Below are 21,289 nucleotides of genomic sequence, written 5' to 3'. Positions count from 1 at the left end.
GAGCAGTTTTGTTAATAACAGGAAACATGGCCACTGCTGCAGATGCTAATGAGCAGCTGTCCAGGTCCTGAGACAGCCTGATTACAGCAGGAACAGTGTATTTAAATGTAGAATTGCTCTGAGACATCAGATGCAACTCTTGTTAACTATTCTGGAGGAATATCACCAGTTAAAATGCTCCAGGGAAACGCGACTGTGCCTGGGTACACTTTTAATGATCTTTGTCGGAGTCTCTCCAGCAGACTTTGTTCATTCTGCTATTAATTATGTACCATTTATGCTTTGATAACGCCAATATGCATTTACAACACCCGATTCAACTGATGACTCTCGTGTTGTGTAGCTGCAGCTGCAGCACAACAGGCTGCACCATGTCCCTGGAGAGTGAGGTAAACTTGCGATAACAGTCGGCACTGCTGTAATGTTATTATTGTTATTATAGCTGATTACAGGGTCTCGGTGCTGAATCAGCTACAGCTCAGTGAAAGAACTAAGTTAGAACTGATTATTCACACAACACAGTCTGGTATTTCCTGTCATGTTCACTACCACAGCTTTATGATGCTCTCTTGCTTTATTACAGCGGCAAGTAGAGCTGATACAGTCACCAGAGTTGGTTGTCTTCCAAACATTTTGTTGGATGATGTAAAAGACTGTGTTTTGGATCAGTACCAAAAAGAGAGAGAAGGTTGTATAGATAGATAGATACTGGAGGTTGAAAGGTCACTTTTGTTATTTATCATTGTTTGTCTTTCATGGCCTTCCTCGATCACACATAAAAGGAAGAGATGCACCTTTTAGTCCATATATGTAACAATATATTCATGCTCACTGTAATTTGTATGATGTGATGTTCAATAGATGATTGTTTCATAATGACCTTCTTAGCTCAATTTTCTTTTCTTTTTTTCCTCTGTTGATTATATCGATGAAACCTTCTCTCAGTTGTCATTGGAAACATGGGCTGAGATACAAGCTCTTAATTGAAAGACTGGGCTTTGTGTCAGAACATCATGTTGCTTTTCAAGATAGCATGTGTTTTTTTTTTTACCAGCATGTCAGACATGTTCCTCCACAGAAACCTGGTCTTCAACAGGGGCGTGCAGACTTTTTATATCCACTGTACTAAGTGATGTAAAAAAAAAAAAAAAATAAGACAAAAATCAATCAGTTCAGAACTTTTACAACTCTGTTTGAAAGAATGTGTTTTAGGAGCTTTTGATTTTGGCAGAAACGCTCCAAACCTCTCAGATTGTGAGGGCATTTACTGTGCACAGCATTTTTCAGACCATCCCACAGATGGGATTCAGGTCTGGGCTCTAGCTGGGCCACTCCAAAACTTGAATCTTCTTCTTGTGAAGCCATTCTTTTGTCGATTTGGATGCATGCTTTGGATCGTTGTCATGCTGAAAGCTAAAGTTCCTCTTCATCTTCAGTTTTCTAGCAGAAGCCTGAAGGGTTTATGTCAACATTGACTGGTATTTGCGACCGTTTATAATTCTCTCCACATTGCCTGAGGTCCTCGTTCCAGCTGAAGAAAAACAGCCCCAAAGCATATTGCTGCCACCACCATGCTTCACTGTAGGTTTGGCGTTCTTTTGGTTATCTGCAGTGTTGGCTTTGTGCCAACATACCTTCTGGAGTTGTGGCTAAAAAGTTCCTTGGTTACATCAGACCGTAAAACAACTCAAATGTGTTTTTCCAAAATGTAGCTGGGCTTGGATGTTTTTCTTTGTAAGAAACGGCTTAACGTAGACGTTTGAAGGATATGGTAGACTGCTCCTTTAATGTTGCTGTAGGCCTCCTGACAACCTCCCTGACCAGTTTTCTTCTGGTCCTTTCATCAATTTTGGACAGGTATTGCCACTGTGGTGTCATATTTTCTCCACTTGATGATGACTGTCTTCACTGCGTTCCGTTGTATATCTAATGCCCTTGAAATTCTTCGGCAGCCTTCTCCTGACTGATCTTTAACAATGAGGACTGTCTGTGGACAGTGGCTTTTGCTGTAAGATTTTGTTGTAAATGTCAGGGAAAGCCAATTAAAACAGCTGAACTTTATATGGGGTTAATCAGAGGCACTTTAAATGATGGCAGGTGTGTACTGATTCTTATTTAACATGAGTCTGAATGTGATGGATTAACTCTGAACACAGCCACATCCCCAGTTTTTAATATTTGTATCTGTATTGTTTATCGTCAACATTATTCTGTTGTTTTTCTCACAGGGTACTCGGTAGCCAGTGGGATGTTAGAGCCCTGGAAGCAGGACTGACTGAAGGAGCATGGTGAAACACCAACCCCTGCAGGTCTATGAGCGCCAGCTGTGTTTGTCATGTATCACTGGGATCTACGGTTGCCGATGGAAACGCTATCAGCGTTCCCATGATGACACCACCAAGGTGAGAGTGCTGTGAAGCCGCTTTTGTAGCTTTACTGTGCCATTTATAACAGCTGTACATCTTGTAGTCAGTGACGAGAACCTTTATGTGCTGATTTACAGAACAATAATGTCTCACAGTGGGGAGCACTAACAGCGTGTGCAAGATACTGCACATGTGTCTTGCTGTGCAAAGGTTTTAAACATCAGTTGTAACATGCCCCATGATGAAATCCAAATGGCGTGTCACCAGACTAATGACAGATTGAGTCCGACTAAGCCAGGCTGAATCAGACCTTCTCTCTGAAAAGACCCTGTTGTGGCATTGTTGAAGAGACAGTAGTTACATATGTGCACGTGTGCTCCAAGCAGGTTGCCGGTGAATGAGATCATATCATTCTGTGTGTAATTCATGTTGCTCACTTTCAAGCATAACTGCACAACCATCCCGAGGAAGATTGATATAGAATAATAATTTTAGATTTTAGATTGTTGACTCCACCAACCATTATTTTCCATCTTTTCCTAGATTTTCTTTTCTTTCCACGAGTCCCCTACCACCGAGATTTTTGACAGAACAGAAGCATCTGTTTAAAGAAAATTCTGGCATTTGCCCTCTTGAATTTTGCCTGAGTTTAAAAATCTATTATTATAACTGTTACATTAACATGAGTTTTTTTCACGGCTCTGAATAACAAGATGGCTGTGTAGGAGGTGGGCATTTTTTAAGTATGCTGTTACTGAGAGTGCTACTGAGGAAACATAAAAATATAATATAATTCCCATACAACCCTTCTTAGGTAACCATAGCAGTGTTCTTTCATGATGTTCTTTCTACATACACATGAACTAAATCTGTCCTTGTTGGCTTATTCCCAATTCAATGACCTTGAGCAGCCCACAGAAAGGTTCATCTGACATTACAATACTCCACTGTTTCCACGTATCAGTCATCTTCTGCATTCAGCACATATTAATTAGTATTCTTGTATAATATTAATTCATCAGTAAGTGGGTTCAGGAGAGAGCTTAAAGTGTAACAGGAGTTTAGTGCAAGAACTATGACAAATGTCACATTTATCATATTCTAGAAACACTTTTGGACTTGTGAGATTAAGTAAGTCTAAATAAATGGCGTCTTGCAGATGAGAATGTACCGGGATGCATTCATTTTTTAAAGTTGGATTCATTTGAGTCTTTGGCTCTCCAAAAAATATCACATTACTTATTTTTCCTAGTATGATCCACATGCCAAGATAAGTATTACAGCCTACACAAGATCCATTTGTCCTGACCTTTCCCTTTCTCTCTGGTATTTAGCAAGGACACCCAGGCTATGTTGCTGCAACAAACTCAAACACGCACTCAGACCTTGGGTTGGATTATTTATTTATGCCCACGTACCATACTGCCGGCCAGCAGAAGCCTGGGACACAGACAATGGTTTCATCACTTGGCACACGCACAGATTCCCTGAGGAAAGCCTATGGCCCAAATTAAACCTACATTAGTGTGAAAATAAATTGACGCAAATACATTGTGAGATGACGGTGGCTGTTTTTACCAGTGTTTCTTATAAAAATATGGAAGTCAATACATACATACATATACTTGCATATATTGATTTTCCCTTCCTCCTGCTGGCAGGATGCTGGACGCCGTGTAGCTCTGTTTCCTGTTGCATGTGGTTTGCTCTCGGGCCAACTGATAGATTAGTGCAGATTCAGCATTCTTTGTCCATGGTGCTCATCCTCTGTTTTGATCATGCGGTGCTGGACGGGACTTGCCTTGACTCCAGTATAAGAAGCACAATCACATATTAAATAAAGGCCTTTTCCCTTTAAATGTTTAATGCAGCGGTAACATCTAAAGTGCAGATATTGAGCTTACAGTAATCAAAAACTTTAATTCTATAGACATCTGAAAGTGCAGTGTAGAAACAGCCATGTGCTTCTGTGCTTCTTTGCCTCGTCCGAGGTGATGTCACGTAAGACTGCATCTTTAACCATTCCAGTAAACAAACTGTGACCAATCAAGGACAGGTATCGTGTGCATGTAACTGGATCTGCGCGAATCACAGAGGCGTGAGGGCTCAGAATCTCACACTGAAACGGCTGCAGACTCATTCATAACCCACACGTGTGTCACGCAGTTCGTCCTCTTTTTCATCTTTGTCCGCTGTTATGAGTCTTTCAGGCTCACGGGCTGTGTCAGCGAAGCTGCTTCTGTCCGCGTTCAAGGTGCTTTGTGGGAAGACGGCTCACGTCAGGCAGTGCAAGCCGATCTGGCCTCTCAGTAATAATTGAAAGTATTTCCATTTAGCCTGTCTTTACCATTCAGTCACACAAAGGCTTCAAAAATAGAAGCAAAGCCGCTCTGCCTTCATTTGTCAGTGATCTTGTGGTCTTCATTTGGTTCGTGAAGAAGATGAACGAGCAGTTACTTAATTAGAGGCAGGAGCGATCGCGACTCCATAAACTGCATGCAGTTGTTAAATTTATTTTGAGTAGCAACAGTTAAATGGCAAGATGTTAGAGCTGATTTCGAAGTAGATAATAGTACTTCTTTTAGTTTCAGTTTGGACTTGTTTATTTTCTGAAATTATACCTCTGGGGCGGATACAACACCTAATACTTGCTAATCACAGAGATTTATTTATTTTTTTTTTTTACCAAGTACCTACTTTATATGAGGCCTAGATAAATAAGTCAGTCTTTTTAACATCAGTGTAGCTGGCTAACCTTGTGAAACATGGTGTGGTGTAAACACATTGCTGTGACGTTGACGTTGAACTACTTTGACTGAAACTTTTTTTTTTTTACGATATGCATAAACCTAGAAAGCGACACAAATGAGTCATTCCTCGAACAGACTAAATGTATATATCTGGAGATGGTTTTGTTCTGTGCTTGCTTTGTAGTTTGGACCAAGTTAAGATGCTCAGTAAGATAGAAAAGAAGCCCAGAGTAAATGCCAACCGCCACTATCAGAGATATACTCTCACATTTTGAACCAAACAAGACATTTGAAGACAAAAGCTTTAGCTCTAGCAAAGTATGATCAAGGTTTTACGGTGTTCTCAAATCAATGCTTTATGCTTCACCCTGTGAAACATTTTTTTGACCACGTAAATTATGTTACGTTGTGGTATCATGTAATTGTAATATGTGTGTGATATTAAGCGAAAAAATGAGTTGTTAAAGCAGTGTAAACCCACAGGTTTCAGGAAAAACAAGCCATCGCAATGGGGATTTACATGTAGCTTCACTGAAAACTAAAAGTGCATTAAAATTTTTTTTTTTCTCTGTAGTCAAGAATAATGAAGAAGAGCCTTGAAAGGGTGAAACCTTACTCTAGGGTTCAAGTGCTCGCTAGTCACTTTAACTTGCAACAGCAGTGCAGGACGTTGCTTTGCAAGTTTAACTTAGTGCACAACAATCAAAACAGCGGCCGTTAAGGAACTAAAGGGGAGTGTGTGAATCTGAAAAATCCCCATCTGTCAGTAGATCTACTTTATCTGCTCTAAATAAGAAAAAATCCCCAAGATGCTTTCCATGTGTGTCTGTTTCTTGTGATAAAACAGTTTATGACTGGTGCCGTGTTGTCTAGCTTGTTGTCTGTCTTAAAAAAAGTGAAATTGAACATCCAGTAAATGGACAAATATACACATAATGAAAGGTATGGAACAATAATTAAACACTATTATATTATATAGGGGAGTATAACTAAAACGTGAAAGATAATGGTGCCGTTCAGTAGCAGGAAGGCGCTTTCTCTATTTCTTTTCCAGTTTCCAGTGTGCGTTGCTCTGCTCTTGTAGCTGAGCTCTAAAGTGGCGCAGCGCAGGTTGTGTGACATACCAGAGATTCATCTGGATATGCTCAGGAATGTGACAAGTGACTGAAGATGGGGGCAAAGTGAAAGAGGCTGGGTCTCTCACGAAGAGGAGCAGCAAATGACACTTCATGTAGTGTAGTTTCGATCAGTGCGGGCCTGTGTTCATCTTTGACAGCAAATTGAAAGTGTGGAGCATCCCACAGTGTTGGCATGTTAGTTGGCAGCATACTGAGTCAAGCTGCTGTAACTAATTGAATTCATTCACTAGTTTGAGGTCTGCGCTGAGAGAATCTTCCCAGGGAAAAACAAAATCCCATCATTATCTGTCTGTTATCATCTCCGCCCATCCTGACCTGCATCCATCATCCGCAGTAATTTAGCATGTGGATGCTAAATGACTATTTTGTTTTGTTTTGCAAAATATGCTAAACAGGAGACACACACACAAGGATATTCCTCATATATAGATATTCAGTTGAAGTCGGATGCATTTAAGCCAAATGCCTTTTTTTCACAATTCCTGATATTTAGTGTTAATAAACATTTCCTATCTCAGGACACATAAATTGTACTGTTTGCTTTACACTTCAACAAGCTTCTTACAGTCAGTTGCAGGAATGAACACTACAGACCGAGCTGGTGTCAGGTTTCCAGGCTCTTTTTCAGTTCTGCCCACAGACTTTCTGTTGGACTGAGGTCAGGTCTTCGCAGTGATCACTCCAGTACGTCAGTGTCTTTGAGTTAAAGCCATCTAGCTGCATTTTTGGAAGCATGCTTGGGGTCAGTGTCCATTTTGAAGACCCATTTGTGACCAAACATTAACCTTCTAGCTGTTGTGTTGAGATGTTGCTTTAATATAGCCGCATTCCTTTCATTCGCTTCCTTCCTCATGATGCCATCTATTTTCTCAAGTGGATCAGACCCTCCTACAGCAAAACACTCCCACAGCATGGTTCTCCCTCCCCAGGGCTTCACGCCTCCAACGTTTTTACTCCTCACACAACAATGGTCACTATTGCCAAACGATTAATTTTCTGTTTCATCAGACCGGAGGACGTTTCTCCAGAATGTAAACTCCCCAGTTTTAATGTCTTCACTCCAAGTGCATGTAAACATCTGACTTCACAGTCAGACGTACGTGTTACAGCTGTACACAGATAATGAACTGCCAAATAATAATGACACATTATGTACTGTAACACACATAAACAGAGTTTGCACATTCAGATGGACGTGACCAGTGGAGCACAAAGGTTCCCCTGTCCTATCAGTGTGGAGGAGTGCTGATAACTCGCACTGTGCCACTGTACATGGTGACATGTTTAACTTCATATGAGGACAACGTGGTTTGCACATATGAAACAACCAGTACAGATTCACGCATTATTGAGTCGTTCATATTTATACTCTGCAAGGGATGTTCTGTAAGAAATGTGAGCTGCGTATTTATTTCTGTGTCCTGCTGCTGAAGGAGTAAAGCCCAAAAGGACCATCTTACTAGTCGCTCTGTTGCAGGACTGACAGGTTAAGTAAATAAGGTTTGACTTGATTTGTTTATCGAGCCGCACAAAGACAGTACTGCGTGTGCGAATGTTATCACATCTCAAGATAGTTCTGTATTCAGTCCAGGCTTGACTTACAAATTGCATAATTAACATAGATAGCATAGCCTGGTCTAAATAATCATGCAGCCTGCGTGCTCGTATGTTAATCTGATGCTTTGTACTTTTCCATGGAAGCATGTGCTGTGTTGTAGAACAGCGTCTACTGAGCATAAATAACCATCAACCACATAAACCCTATGGCACTACGTTGTAGCCTAGATTCAGTCTGACATACGAAAGCATTCATGGAGGCAGGAGAGCGCACATATTCAGTCATATTATTAGTTAGAAAGAAAAAAAAAATAATAATGGGTGCAAATAAAAATCTGAAAATCTCTAACTATTCCAGGCTTAGGATTTATGTCTTAATGTCACTGTCAGTATGCTAATCTATATCAAATTGAATGGAATTCCTTATCACAAACTTCCATCAGGGCTGTAACATGTTGGTCACCATGTCTATAAAAAGAAATGACCCCAAACATTCTCTGTAGTATTTTGGAGATGACATTTTGAGTAGTCCTTCAAACCTGAACTTCATCAGAGAGTTGCTGCGCACAGACAGGAACAATCCAATAAGCCTCTTTATTAAATATGTTGTTGTCCATTGTACTGGACCCGCTCTGAGTCATTTAAGACAAATATAAAATTCGGACAGAACGCCACAAAGGGAAGTGGAAAAGGCAAATTCATAAAGGATGTTATTGAAAAGCTGTTTTGACCTGTACTGTGGTTGCTCATAGTCTCTTTAAAGTGTCTCTTTAATGTGCACCTTTTCCACTGCAGTGTTTTTCCACTGTCTTTGAAAAAGGGACAAAGTTGTATTTTCTAAACCTCTCCTCACCTGCATATACCAGGTGTTATATCACTGGCCCAGATTCTTCTGATGCAACGCTGAGTCAGCAGCACTGTATTAGTTTTGTGCAATTTTCTTTACCTTTTAGTTTTTTAATTTAGAGTTTTAGTGGTTAAGGAACCTGCTTTTTTTTAACACGTGATTAAAACACAATTAAGCATAAGCATTTCATCTGTATTTTGTAAATTACTCAGGGTCAAACTACGTAATACCAGTGAGAAACACTGAATGACGCGGGGATGACTGCAGAGATGCACTGATTCCCAGAGCTTGTGGGGTTCTGATGCATTTCTCTTGCTGCACTGTCAATCTGTGCCACGTGGTCTGGTGCCTGGGTAAAGTGCCAGCCATGCAAAATGGTAATGTTATGTCACCAGGGCTTGATAAATCATGTTGGGCTGGGAAAGCTCTGCTACAACATGAGCTGAGAAACAGGAAGAGAGAATATCAGACATTAAGTCTACAAAAACTGAGAAAATGAAGGTATATCTCAGAATCTGTTTGGATACAGTACATAACATAGGGAAATCAGATGTGTGTTGATAATGGGATATATGTGAAGATTGTGGCTTTCAGATAAAACCTGTATGTTGTATGGTCCCCTAAGGGCTGTAGTACTTGATGATGAGGTTGTCATCATCAATTGGTCAGAGCATGGAAAGCTATTTGTCAAGTGAACCTCTCTTTAGGTGCCATATCCAGAACAATATGGAGGGAAGTAGTTAATAATATAGATCTCAGTGTGGGAGGCTCTGTCAGGTCACTTCTATCATAAAAGGAAGAGGTGGGGGACTGATGGAGAAAGTGAGGGGGATGGGGTCAGATCCCCCAGGTGTTTCCAGGTACTCATTAAGGAGCATGGGAACCAGGGTTGGAGCAGAACACACACACACACACACAGCTCTGCCTCCCACAGATCATGGGAACCTTTTTGTCAGGTGGATCTGCTGCGCTCTTTGTCATACGACGTGCCTGAATGGTAGAAAATGTATGTGAAGGCTGTTTTTATCTGCACCTCTAAGAATAATGGCAAGTATTCTCTTAGAAAGACATTCATTTTGTTTTATTTTTTTTTTATTTTTTGATAATTTTGATCATTTTAGAGACATTTGACTGTAAGAGGACCTTCTTACATAAAGATATTATTATATTTTTTTGCCTTTGTACGTATCCACAACCAAATATATTTTTATTTATTTTTGTCCAACTGATCTCTGTCATGCCATAAAACCGAGCCCACGTATTGAAGAATCACTCATCGTTATTCCATCATGATGGATGTTGAGTCTGACCCCGGCCCGGTCGTAGAAACGTGGGAATGTTTTCAAAGCTACGTTGAGGTCAGACCTTCGAATGCTGTTTTTTATTATGGTTAAAATGATCTGTTTTTACTCATTTCACTCTGATTTTATTTACGCTTCATTACTTTCAGTTGTAACAATAAGTGTGGAGAAAAGAAAAGAAAAACCCCTGAGTGTGGGAGCAGATAAAAACAGGTCAGGCAGACTGTCTTACCTGGGTGTCACATCAGCTGGTCCAGGTGATAATGATCTGATCCTCTGCTCTCAGTAGTGGTGCATTCAAGCTGATATGCTTAGGTTGCTCAACCAAGTGACTTTGTCTTGACACTGCAGTCGAAATAGTGCTCAGAAAAATTGTGCTTATTTAAGCGTGTTTGGGCAGCGATGAATTAGTGTTTGGCAATTTTTTTTGTTCTAATTATTTATTAACATAAATAATCAATGAGTTTTTGCGAGGTCAAAGTTGTGTTACCAGGCAGATTTGTTTTGCTGTTTTGTTTGTGACCCCAGACGTACGTAGTTGGCAGTGAGACAACAGAACAGAACAGAACTGGTGTTGTCAGTCTAATTACTTATCAGAATGCAAGACTGGAAAGATGCCATTTGGATTTCATTATGAGGCGTGTTTCAACTGATACCGAAATAAAAAATACCTCTGAAAACAAATCCTCCCCACAAGGAAACTGTGGCCAGGCAAAGTTTGGGTTGTCTTCAAATCCCAACAAGTTAAAAACACTTAATGTTTGACATTTCGTTTTAATTTTCCAACTAATAAATTGACTGATAATTGTTTTTGCAGTAAACAGCATATCGGTGTGAAGTATTGTTTATACCATATGCAAACGTGTGCATACATCAGCTGTCCTGAAGACATTACTACAGTTACAGTTGGCCTTTTGATGTGATGCCCCTTTGTTTTCCAGAAGCAGGCCCATCAGTGCGATTCCCGTGGAAATGCGCATTGTGCAATTTGTCCAGATTATTGACCTACTCCTTACACTTCACCTGTCAGAAGATTGAAGTCCTGCTATTCAATGTGCATTTATTTAAACGTTTCCAATGTATTTCAAGTTAGTCAGCACAGCGTTTTCTTTCAGAGATGCGCACTATTCTCTGCTTTGAGAAAAGGTCAAAAGGTTCATGTCTGACTCACAGCAACATTTCAGATGTACTTAAAGTACGCTGCGAGAAAAAACTGGAAATGAGCACGTATGTGTGCGTATCCTCCCGAGTGTGGCCTGGGGGCGTGTTTCTGTCTGTTCATATCTAAAGACGTAGCCTGTTTAATATTTGGCGCGGCACAAAGGTGTGTGAGAGATGGGGTCTGTAATTAGTCAGATCGGATGGGATGTTATTAAAAGTCATTGTCTGATAATGAGCAAAGTGTCTGAGGGAATACTCCGAGCAGAGGTCAGCAGCCAGGTTGGCACCATGTGCTCAGCCGAGGTGGTTTTGTAAAAACTTAATGAACTCTGGAACGCTGGGGTAACGTTGAAGTTGTGCTTGTCAGTCAAATAAGTTCTACTGAATAAAGAGATTATACGTACTGTATTCCCAAAGCTTTGTCAGTATTCCAAGCTGTTCTACTTTCGCTACAATCAAACGGACTCACTGATGTTCATTTATTTAATTCAAATTAACTTTCGGCATATAAATAATTATTTATGTGTTCATTTGTGTGCAGTGGGAGCTGCTGTGGTCCCTCATCCTCCTCTTTACCTTCTGTCTGCTGCTCGGCTGGTTCTACTTCTGGTGGGAGGCACACAACGACTACAATGAATTCAACTGGTGAGTGCGCAGCCAACCTGAGTGCTTCTGTGTTTGCTTCAGGAGAAACTAGAACCGTGTGTCCGCTAGCACGTAGTTTTGGCTGTAAACACGTGCCTCTCATACTTACAGGCTTGTTGATTTCCTAAGTTATCAGTGGAATCTGTGAGACCACCCAGTCATTACACCCTCACATACCGAGACAGGCTCACGCACCGTTTCCTGTGCTGTTCATTGCTCAGCCCCACGCTAAAATTACCACTTTCATGTTTATGTGACGACGTTTGACAACCATGATCTCCGCATCACGCAGTCGCACACTCTGTACAGTTCCCTTTCTATTAGCGCAGTTTCTCCTTATTCAGTTCAACACGTTTTACACATTCTTTGTGTACTTTGTATATTTTATTTTGTTCTTAATTCTTTAATAGACTAATGTTAATTGCACCAGCCACTAAGACTAATTCATAACATTTGTGAGCATACACCATCAAGCATATCATTATGTCCACCTTCCTAATATTGTGTAGGTCTGTCTTGTGCCTATAGAACAGTTGTGACTCATCAGAGTATAGACATTTGTCCTATGACGTTCAAGCTTGGATTAGACGAAACGTTTTAATAACTCGCCACCGTGTTAAGATCTTAACAGAAAATGGTACAGTCACATAAAAGAGAAAACCGTAACAAGAAAATCTTAACGACCTGTTCTTGAAGATGATGTAGGACAAAACGGTTACTACTGTGTCCAGTTTCATCACAGCCCAGATCTCCAGCTGTGTTCCCCATCCCCCTCTCCTCTCAGCTCTCAGGGACCTCTGCAATGTCACCTTTTTGTCGTATTCTAGTCCTTTGCCTCCAATACCTCTTCTCACGTTCCTTTTCCACTGTGGTGTTTCAGTGATTTCAGCCCCCTTTTCCTCTCCCATTTTTTAAGTTTTTGCTTTGCCTTTAACAGCCATATTATTCACATCTTTTTCTCTGTCTATATTCATCATTTTCGTTTGAGTTCCTCAAACAGACTGTCAGTTTTATCGGCTATCTGTGTGTGTGTCTGCGTGTGTTTGTGTGTGTTTGTGTCTTTTTATCAGTTTATGTCATTTTTAGTGGACAGACATTCTCCATTCCTTTTTAATGGCACATTTCCTGCTTTTCTTCCTGCCTTATGTGGAGGTTCCACAGATAATCACAGTGATGACAAACCTGCTCTTATGTATTTGAATAAAAGCAACAGGGGGTTTTACAGGTCATCTTCAGTATAATTGTATGCACAAGAGGCCAGGAGCATCAGCACTAAGTGACCCTGCTGTGACTGTGTGTCACTGGAATCACAGATAAGGCTTTGAGGGTAATTAATGCTTCAGGCCTTAGTTGTCATGTTAAGGGACACACACACACGGTCATGCACTCTGTCTTTTCTCTGCAAGTGTAGACCTACTGATGCACCTTGTATCACTTTTGTGGACATAGAGTTCAGAGTACCGTGTTTTTAGATAAGTGTGTCTGTGCAGCTTTGTTTGGCTGCAGCACTGGTGAACGCAGGCTAATGTTTGTTGTGGCCTTGACTTCCTGTTTCCCATACTGAAGCTTCCCATAAGACAGAAACCAGTCGTCAATAATTTACCAGCCATCCATTAATAATAACAATCAACCTCTTTTGTCAGAATTCACCTCGTGACCTCACGGTACTGTCTGTGGTCACTTTGCAGCATTTGTGTTAGCGTTATTGCACCAATAAGGCGCAAAGCTCGAGAGCACTTGATCTGTGAGAGCCTATAAGTCAAAGACCTTTTAAATCACCCGTCGTTTCCAGCTTTCCTTTTCTGTTTGATCTATAGGCTGGTCAACTCGCATACTCTCACATCTCTGTTTGTTTAACATGTCTTTTTATTGTCATTGTGCGTGTACTATAGTGTTATCCTTGATATATTGTCATGAGAGCAAAATGCCATATAACCCTTTTAATGTTAAACATGGACGTATGACTGTTTTCTCTTCTCACAGTTTAGTAATGACGTGGAATGAAATATAATTGAGTTCTCATGACAACGATCATTATTATCCCTCATGTTTCTGCAGGTTTCTATACAACCGCTCTGGGGAGTGGAGCGATGGCACCGTTCCCATCCTGGCCACCACCGCTGCCGGCTTCACCTACGTTGCATTTTTAATGGTGAGCAAATTCTCAGTGAGGAGACGCTTAACCGGCTCTGCTCAGCATAAGGCTTTGTCGAAGCAGGTTTTGAATTGTTTGATTGTGTTGCCAGATGTCATAAACGCTGAGCAAGTTGAGATATGTGTGGCAGCAGACTTGTTTCTTATGAAAATCGTGTGTCTCTCTTCGCAGGTTTTAGCGCTGTGCCACATTGCACTTGGGCAACAGTTGAATTTGCACTGGCTCCATAAGGTAATGTGGTAACATGTGGGTTAGCAGCTCCACTGTGTTTTTGGTGAAAACTGACTTTGACGTGTGCGGTTTTCTGTGTTTTATGTCTTTTCTCTGTATTTGCTGAATCAGTGCTGATCAGCTGAACCTGTCATGAACTTACAGTTTGGATCAAGTTGCTCAGGGGAGTTGGGAAATGCCAGTAAATGACTTGCTAAGGAATGCTATATAAATAGAGTTACCAAACACTCTTTGGGTGTGAAAGGACTGGAAGCGTTATTCTGCAATGTGTGTGTGTGTGTGTATTAATCCATAGTAACAGTCTCTCTGATTTTCCTTGCCTCTAACGCTCTGTCCACACAGATTGGAGTGACGGCTGCTTTGCTCACCACCATCGTCGGGGTCATATCTGTCAATCAAACATGGGGTCAAGAGTGGGATGTCATCCCCATCTCCCTGCAGGTCAGCAGACTGAACGTGGGAAAGCCTTAAAGCCCGTTTCCATCCCAGCTGATGCCTAATATCAGTAGCCTACATGAGCTGGAGGCAATGTTTTATTTTCACTTAACAACCAAAATTATGACCAACGGCTTGGGCACATTTAAATGTGATACCTAATCACCTACAGTATATCTGTATCAACATGCAAACATATGTCTCTTTTTTTGGGTGTCCCATTGTGAAATCCACACAAGCATCTTGTACTTGTTTTTCATTTCCATATTTAATATTTCTATACATAACATTGCTATTTGGAACAAAGGAGTAATGATGAACACTGTGTCTGTATTGCACTGAGGTGACAAGACACTCAATCCCCATTTATTCTTGTAGCATTTAACAGCTTAACGATATCCAAGGAGTTGCGAGAGACTTATAATTAGTGTGTCCATGTGAGACTATTGCAGCCAGGAGGGGGTTGTGTGATTGAAGTGGTCGCACAGTTTAACTGAAAGTGAGGCCATTAACATTGACTGTCTCTACAAATTACAGCTATTATCTCTGAATAGTGTTGCTAGTGTCTTAGCCCTAGATAATATCTGCAATTCTACGCCTCCTTATCTTCTTTATCTTTGTTTCCACTCTCCTGTGCTCTTTATTCAACCCAATATATATATATTTTTTCCTTTTGCATTCATTTCTCAGCATGCTCTTTTTTTTTTTGTGCCCTGTTTTAATTAACTCTGTCCCGTGTATCTGTCCAGGCTACAGGTCCCTTTCTTCACATCGGGGCTCTTGCTGCGGTCACAGCGCTGTCTTGGATTGTGGCTGGACAGGTCGCCCGTTCAGAAAAAACAAGTACGTTTTACGTCTGTTCCACAGAATTTAAGTTATTCTCACCTGATCAAGCCATCTGCCACATAGCACACACACACACATGTACACGCGCAAGAGGAGCGGTGAATGATTAACGCTATGTAGACAGAGGCCAGGACCTCCACCCAGGGTGTCTGAGATAACGAACATTCCTGTGGTCTCATGTGATGTTTTCCAGCCAGGACAGCGCAAATGATTTTGTCCTTGAGTCCAGGACTCTTTCTGGGGATTAGCAGCTGTGAGTGTGCACTCACCCGTTGCTGTCTATAGAACAGAATGAGTCTGAATCAAAACAATGTCGGTGTCATTTACGTCGTAGCCAGACAGCAGCGTTACCTAATGTTGGATCTCCCTGTTATTTAATCATAGTATTTCTCCAGTAGTAACACCTCCATTTGTGCACCATTCGTACTTGGACGATAAAAGATATGCAAAACTATTAAAAGTTATGTTTAGCTTTTAATTTTAGCTTGTGATTTTGGAAATATTTTAAAGCAGGACAGGTCTTTAGCCATATGGCTTTAGCATCTATGTGATGCAGAGCTCCTGAATATCAAAGAGGATGTGAGCGTGTGTGTGTGAGAGAGATGGAGGGAGGGGGAGGGGAGAGGGCAGACGAAGGCTGTGAATCTCCCGTCTGTAACAAGAGTTGGCTACTCGACCCCACCCTGCACCTGACCTTGAAACAAATACATTGCTCACACCGTCAGCCGTCATCGCTGCCTTACACAGGGGTGGACGCTGTGGATGTTATCTCCACGGCCTCTGATGCTAATATTGTCAGTCACTGTGTGTGTAAGCTATTCTCAAACACCCCAAAATGTCCTACCTTTATTTTTTCTTCTGCGGATTAAGTAAACACACCGCTGTCGAATATGCTAATTAGTGAGCTCTGCAGGTGCTGAATTGCGGATTTGTTTACCCTCAGATAGTGCAAGGCTAGCACTGTACCCTTTGTGTTGCGCTAGGCTAATAGGCGTGATACAGGCGTGAGTGATTTGTCATCACAAAGGAAAAGACAGATGACAAATCTAAACAACTATTAAAAATTATATAACACGCAAGAGCTATTATTATTATCATTATTATTGTTTTCTGTCCTGACAGTTTTGCAGGTGGTGGTGGTGCTGCTGTATTTCAGTGTGTTACTTGGACTCTACATGGTGCCCCTGTATATCACCTCCCCCTGCATCATGGAGCCAGAGGACCTCAAACCACGGCCTGATGTTATTGGCCACCAGGGAGCCCCCATGGTGAGCCAGCTTACATTTAGCACACAACTGGACGTAGGAATTTGAAACAAACCTCCTTAGTTCAATTGACTGGGACATGTTTCACACATCTGTACACCTCTAGCTACCTAACATTGTCTACAGAGCAAGCCAACCACCACAGTGTATCCCAACGAGAGCCTGGAGCTCTTGCTTGATGTATGGAAGCTATATATTCTCCCTTTTAAAGACAAAATGGAAGTCTCTTCTTTTACTACAGTAATAACAAATATTTATGCACCCGAACGCATATTTTTGCATTATATATTTGATTTATGGTCCGACGCGCTGAAGGATTCATGTTCTTGGCACAAAATCCTGTTGAGAATTATGCAACCCTTGGAAGGAAAAAGAAGGCGGTTATTCAAAACAGTTACTCACATGCTCAAAAACACACCCTACTCTCCATGGTATTTTCGCAAAGAAATCGATCCTCTCTCTGGAATCTAAAATTAGGAGTGGCTCTGCAAGGCTGTGAGAAACTCCCACTGGAGGAAAAAAAAAAAATCACATCACTGGACTCAGTTTCCCAGAATCACTTTATATTGATTCTAGCATCATTCCCATGCTGGTGCTACCAGTCAGTAGCCCTGCGTGCACAGGGTCTCATAGGAAAATACTATTATAGTAAGTGATGTTTAACCCTATTGGCTCGGTATTGATCATAGCCTTGACTTGACGAGTTAAAGATTAATCCAATGCACTGGCCTTTTTCAGTTTACACAATCCTTTGTGTACAAGTAAGGAGGACTCTTTTTTTCACATACTTCTGCAAAACACCAAATTAATATGTATTTATTTCATAATTAGTCATAATAAAATAAATATTAGATTTTTGGTTTTACAAGTCTACAATGAGCTGTTCTGTCTCTTTCTGTTCCCGTGTGTGTGTGTGTGTGTGTGTGCGCGCGTGTTTGTAGCTTGCTCCAGAGAACACAGTGCAGTCGTTCCACCTAGCTCTGCAGATGAACGTCACTGGGCTGGAAGCCGACGTCGCTATCAGGTACGCACACGAACAAACATGCACAAAAATCGATGCAGCAGAATGGTGAAGCCAAACCAATAAAGGCTCCTTTCTTCTCTTTCTGGATTCTTCTCTTCCCCTCCTCCCCCGATGTCAAAGAGATCGTAGCTGTGCTAGGATAAGCTCCCACTGGACTACATGTTCCAATCAGGACATCATGTGTTTCTTTATGTGTTAGAAATGACATAGCAAAATGATATTCACTACATTTAATTGTTCTCTTATAAATAACCCGTCACTGTGCGAGAAAGTGAAGTATCTAAACATTAAAATCAAGTAGATAACAACACACACACAAAGCTGCGTCCTTCTAAGCTTTGCAGCGACTAAAGTGATGCGACCACAGACCAACATTCCAGGATCAGTAGATGGTCACATGACATCACCGTCATAATAGAAGATGACAGGCTGCGCTCAGAGAGACTCACTTGGAGGAGGCGAGGAAATGGAGTGGGTGGAGAGTGTAGAGGTCATGCTATATGATTACTAGTGGGCGTACATGTCTTCCCGTGCGTGTGCAGTGATTGAGGATGAAGGATTGTGTCGAGGCGGGGTGTGTCGCTTTCTGTGTGTGTTTTGGAACTGCATTTTCAAGTGTGGGGCTTATTCTTGCATCTTAACCAGAAGTGTGGACGTTTATTCTTCTAATAGCAACCGTGATACAGTTTGTTTTTCATACACAAGTGTGTGTGTCTGTTTGTGTGTTTGCGTGCGTTGGTGTGCTTGCCTTGCAGTCCTCAGAGAGGTGAATGTGTGTGTGTTCGGTGCAGGCCGCTGACAGGTGCGCTCCTGACAGTCCTGAGTAATTAGACTTGATGACAACCAGAGAGACGTGGAGACTCCACAGGAGACCAGACACGCACACGCGCACACACACACACACACACACACACACACACACACACACACACACACACACACACACTCACACACACTCGGACAACATAGATTTTTTCTTCTCAGAAATAGATAACTGATAAATACATTTAGGAAATCAACAGTACACAGATGTGCTCAAGTTGACACAATATTTGTTAATCAAATTCTTTGCTTTCTTTTTCAGCTAATTTGAATTACAAATATTAAAAAAAACAGAAGGCTTCTTTTGTCTTGGTTATGCTAATTCTTACATGAGGGTGTGAACTCAAAAGGGGAAGTCATTTGATAGTCAAAGCAGCTGCATTTTTGACATGATTTAAACTTACTTATTATTACTTGTACTGTTTTTAAATCCTTTGTTTGCAGTAAGGACAGTCAGTTAGTTTCCACCAACAGTGACTTCAATGAAAAAACGCCGGCTTAGTTGATGACTTCATGAAAACTTGGAAGTTCTATTTTCCTACTCGGAAATTTCAGACTTCCAATATAATAATGAGAAAAAATACGTTTGTTATTTTGTCACCATTGGCCGAACAATATGTGCAGCAGCTGTTTTTTTTAATTGCAGAGATAATTTTTTCCCCATGTTGTCTTCAATGTTATCTTTTCACCCTCCTCTGATCACTAGTTTGGACGGCGTGCCTTTCCTGATGCACGACCGGACCCTGCAGAGGACTACAGACGTAGAGAAGGTTTTTCCAGACCGTCAGATGGACGAGGCCTCACACTTTAACTGGACGGATCTTCAGCAGCTCAACGCTGGTCAGTGGTTCCTCGAGGTACGTCTTAGTTGCACACGAGGACAGAAAATGTAGAGGTTACAGTGATGCTTTTCCAGCTTTGACAAAAGAGCGGTGTGATGCAGTGATGTGTGATAAAGGCCATTAGCCCACTGGGTCACAAATACTCGGTGTCCTTGCTCACTGATGATTTTAATCAGAATACTAAGATCTGCTTTAGCAGTTCATTAAATCAGTGAGAAGTGTGCAGAAATACTGCCTACAATAAAACGCAGTTTCTCCTTCCTGCGTACTCCCATGTGATGTTTATCTAAACGTGTACAGTATTAGTGTAGTTCTGTTTCTAAGACCATCTAAGTGTTTTTAGTTAAGTGTTAAGTTCTGACTTAAACAGAGAATTTGCTGTGTCTGTACTTTGAATCTTCATTTCTTTATCCTCGTGTGTCTATTTACTCTCCGTGTGTAAACTGAAGCTGGATATTGCTTTCCCATAACAGCCTACTCTGTGTGGATTATTGAAAATGCAGTGTCAGTCAGTGTTTTTCCCCCTTATATAAAATGTTAAAAACAAAGTATTTCCTAGTCAAAACAATAAAGCACATCATGGAAGACCTCATTAAAAAGGATCTGATGTTTCTCTCTGAGGAACGAGGGAGCGGCGAGGCAAGGAAATGCTGAAAAGGGTTCTTCTATTTTTATTTCCTGCAGGCATTATGCTACTGTAGGACAAAGGGATATATAGATATATCCAGCTAGGATTATGAAACCTAAATAAAGTATTTTTATTAATCAAGAAAAACAGAATACAAACAAATAGACCCGTCAAGCCAAAATGTAACCCGTTGTTCCATTCAAACTGTGAGCTCTGCTCTTGTTTCAGGATGACCCCTTTTGGACAGTGCACGGTCTGTCCGAGCGAGAGCGGGAGCTAATCGCTAACCAGAGTGTGTGCAGCCTGGAGCAGCTCCTAAAGTTGGCCTCATATCACAACAGCACAGTGGTTTTCAGGCTGCAGAGGCCTCCTCCAGATCACCCCTGTTTCCAAAGTTGGATCAACGATACACTGCAAACTGTACAGCGGTCCGGGTTTCCTGAGAGCCTGGTAAGTATTAAACAATGAGGCAATATGCGTCACGCCTGGCTACAGCTTATGAACTGCACAGAGATTCATATTCCTAATGTTTATTGTGCTGTGTGTAGGTGATGTGGACTCCCGATGAGCACAGAGCTGAGGTGAGGCAGCTGGCACCTGGTCTGATCCAGACCTCGGTGGAGAAACAGAGCGTTCAAAGTCTTCATCAGGACGGCATCAGCAGGCTGCTGCTCAGATACAACCAACCCAGCCCGGTGGAAATCAGGTACGAATACACACAAATCTGTACAGACAGCGGCTTGGTATATGAATTTACACTGAATTTATACCTGCATGTGTTTTCAGAAACTTCTCTGAGCATAACATCAACCTCACCCTCTACACGGTCAACGAGCCCTGGCTGTACTCTGTGCTCTGGTGTAGCGGCGTTTCTTCAGTCTCCTCAGAGGCCCCACATATTCTCAAAAAGGTGCCTTACCCCATCTGGCTCATGGTAAGGACTCGTCACAGGTGCTATTGCTTTTCTGAGCATGGAGCCTCTGATTTGACTTTCTGGATAGAAGGATCCATCTATCGTTGCCCCTTACTTGCCAAGAGGAAGAGGAATAAAACAAAGCCAGGCAGTTTCTGTTTGTTCTCAAGTGGCAGGTTGAACTGGTATAGACGATGTGATCAGATTACAGTAAGGAAAACACAGACTGTTTCTTTGCTGTGTGTGACCACACTTTAGTAATGATCATTTCAAATGTATTAAAGTAACAACAATTAGTGAAATTAAATATTTCATCACTTTAACTTTAACAACATCATAGGGCCCCGAGTGAAGGTAGGTCG

General features: G+C 41.4%; 1 protein-coding gene across 6 annotated transcripts in view; it reads left to right on the top strand.

Moving 5' to 3' along the window:
* The window catches only part of gdpd5b (glycerophosphodiester phosphodiesterase domain containing 5b), a 39,150-nt gene that overhangs the window by 12,743 nt on the left and 5,118 nt on the right, over nt 1-21,289 (top strand). For all 6 annotated transcript variants that reach the window (XR_007113365.1, XR_007113366.1, XM_047593535.1 and 3 more), the window contains exons 2-13: nt 2,229-2,402; nt 11,663-11,766; nt 13,825-13,918; nt 14,093-14,152; nt 14,495-14,593; nt 15,337-15,430; nt 16,556-16,701; nt 17,640-17,722; nt 19,251-19,401; nt 20,243-20,464; nt 20,563-20,720; nt 20,801-20,948. Coding sequence is in view for 4 of the 6 variants with exons in the window: in XM_047593535.1 (XP_047449491.1) it covers nt 2,286-2,402; nt 11,663-11,766; nt 13,825-13,918; nt 14,093-14,152; nt 14,495-14,593; nt 15,337-15,430; nt 16,556-16,701; nt 17,640-17,722; nt 19,251-19,401; nt 20,243-20,464; nt 20,563-20,720; nt 20,801-20,948 (1,476 nt within the window). In the remaining 2 variants the exon portion in view is untranslated. The remainder of the gene's footprint in view (nt 1-2,228; nt 2,403-11,662; nt 11,767-13,824; nt 13,919-14,092; nt 14,153-14,494; nt 14,594-15,336; nt 15,431-16,555; nt 16,702-17,639; nt 17,723-19,250; nt 19,402-20,242; nt 20,465-20,562; nt 20,721-20,800; nt 20,949-21,289) is intronic.

This window comes from Mugil cephalus, chromosome 9 (genome assembly GCF_022458985.1).
Source record: "Mugil cephalus isolate CIBA_MC_2020 chromosome 9, CIBA_Mcephalus_1.1, whole genome shotgun sequence".
In the NCBI taxonomy this organism is placed as follows: Eukaryota; Metazoa; Chordata; class Actinopteri; order Mugiliformes; family Mugilidae; genus Mugil; species Mugil cephalus.
This window is presented reverse-complemented; position numbering and strand designations above follow the sequence as displayed.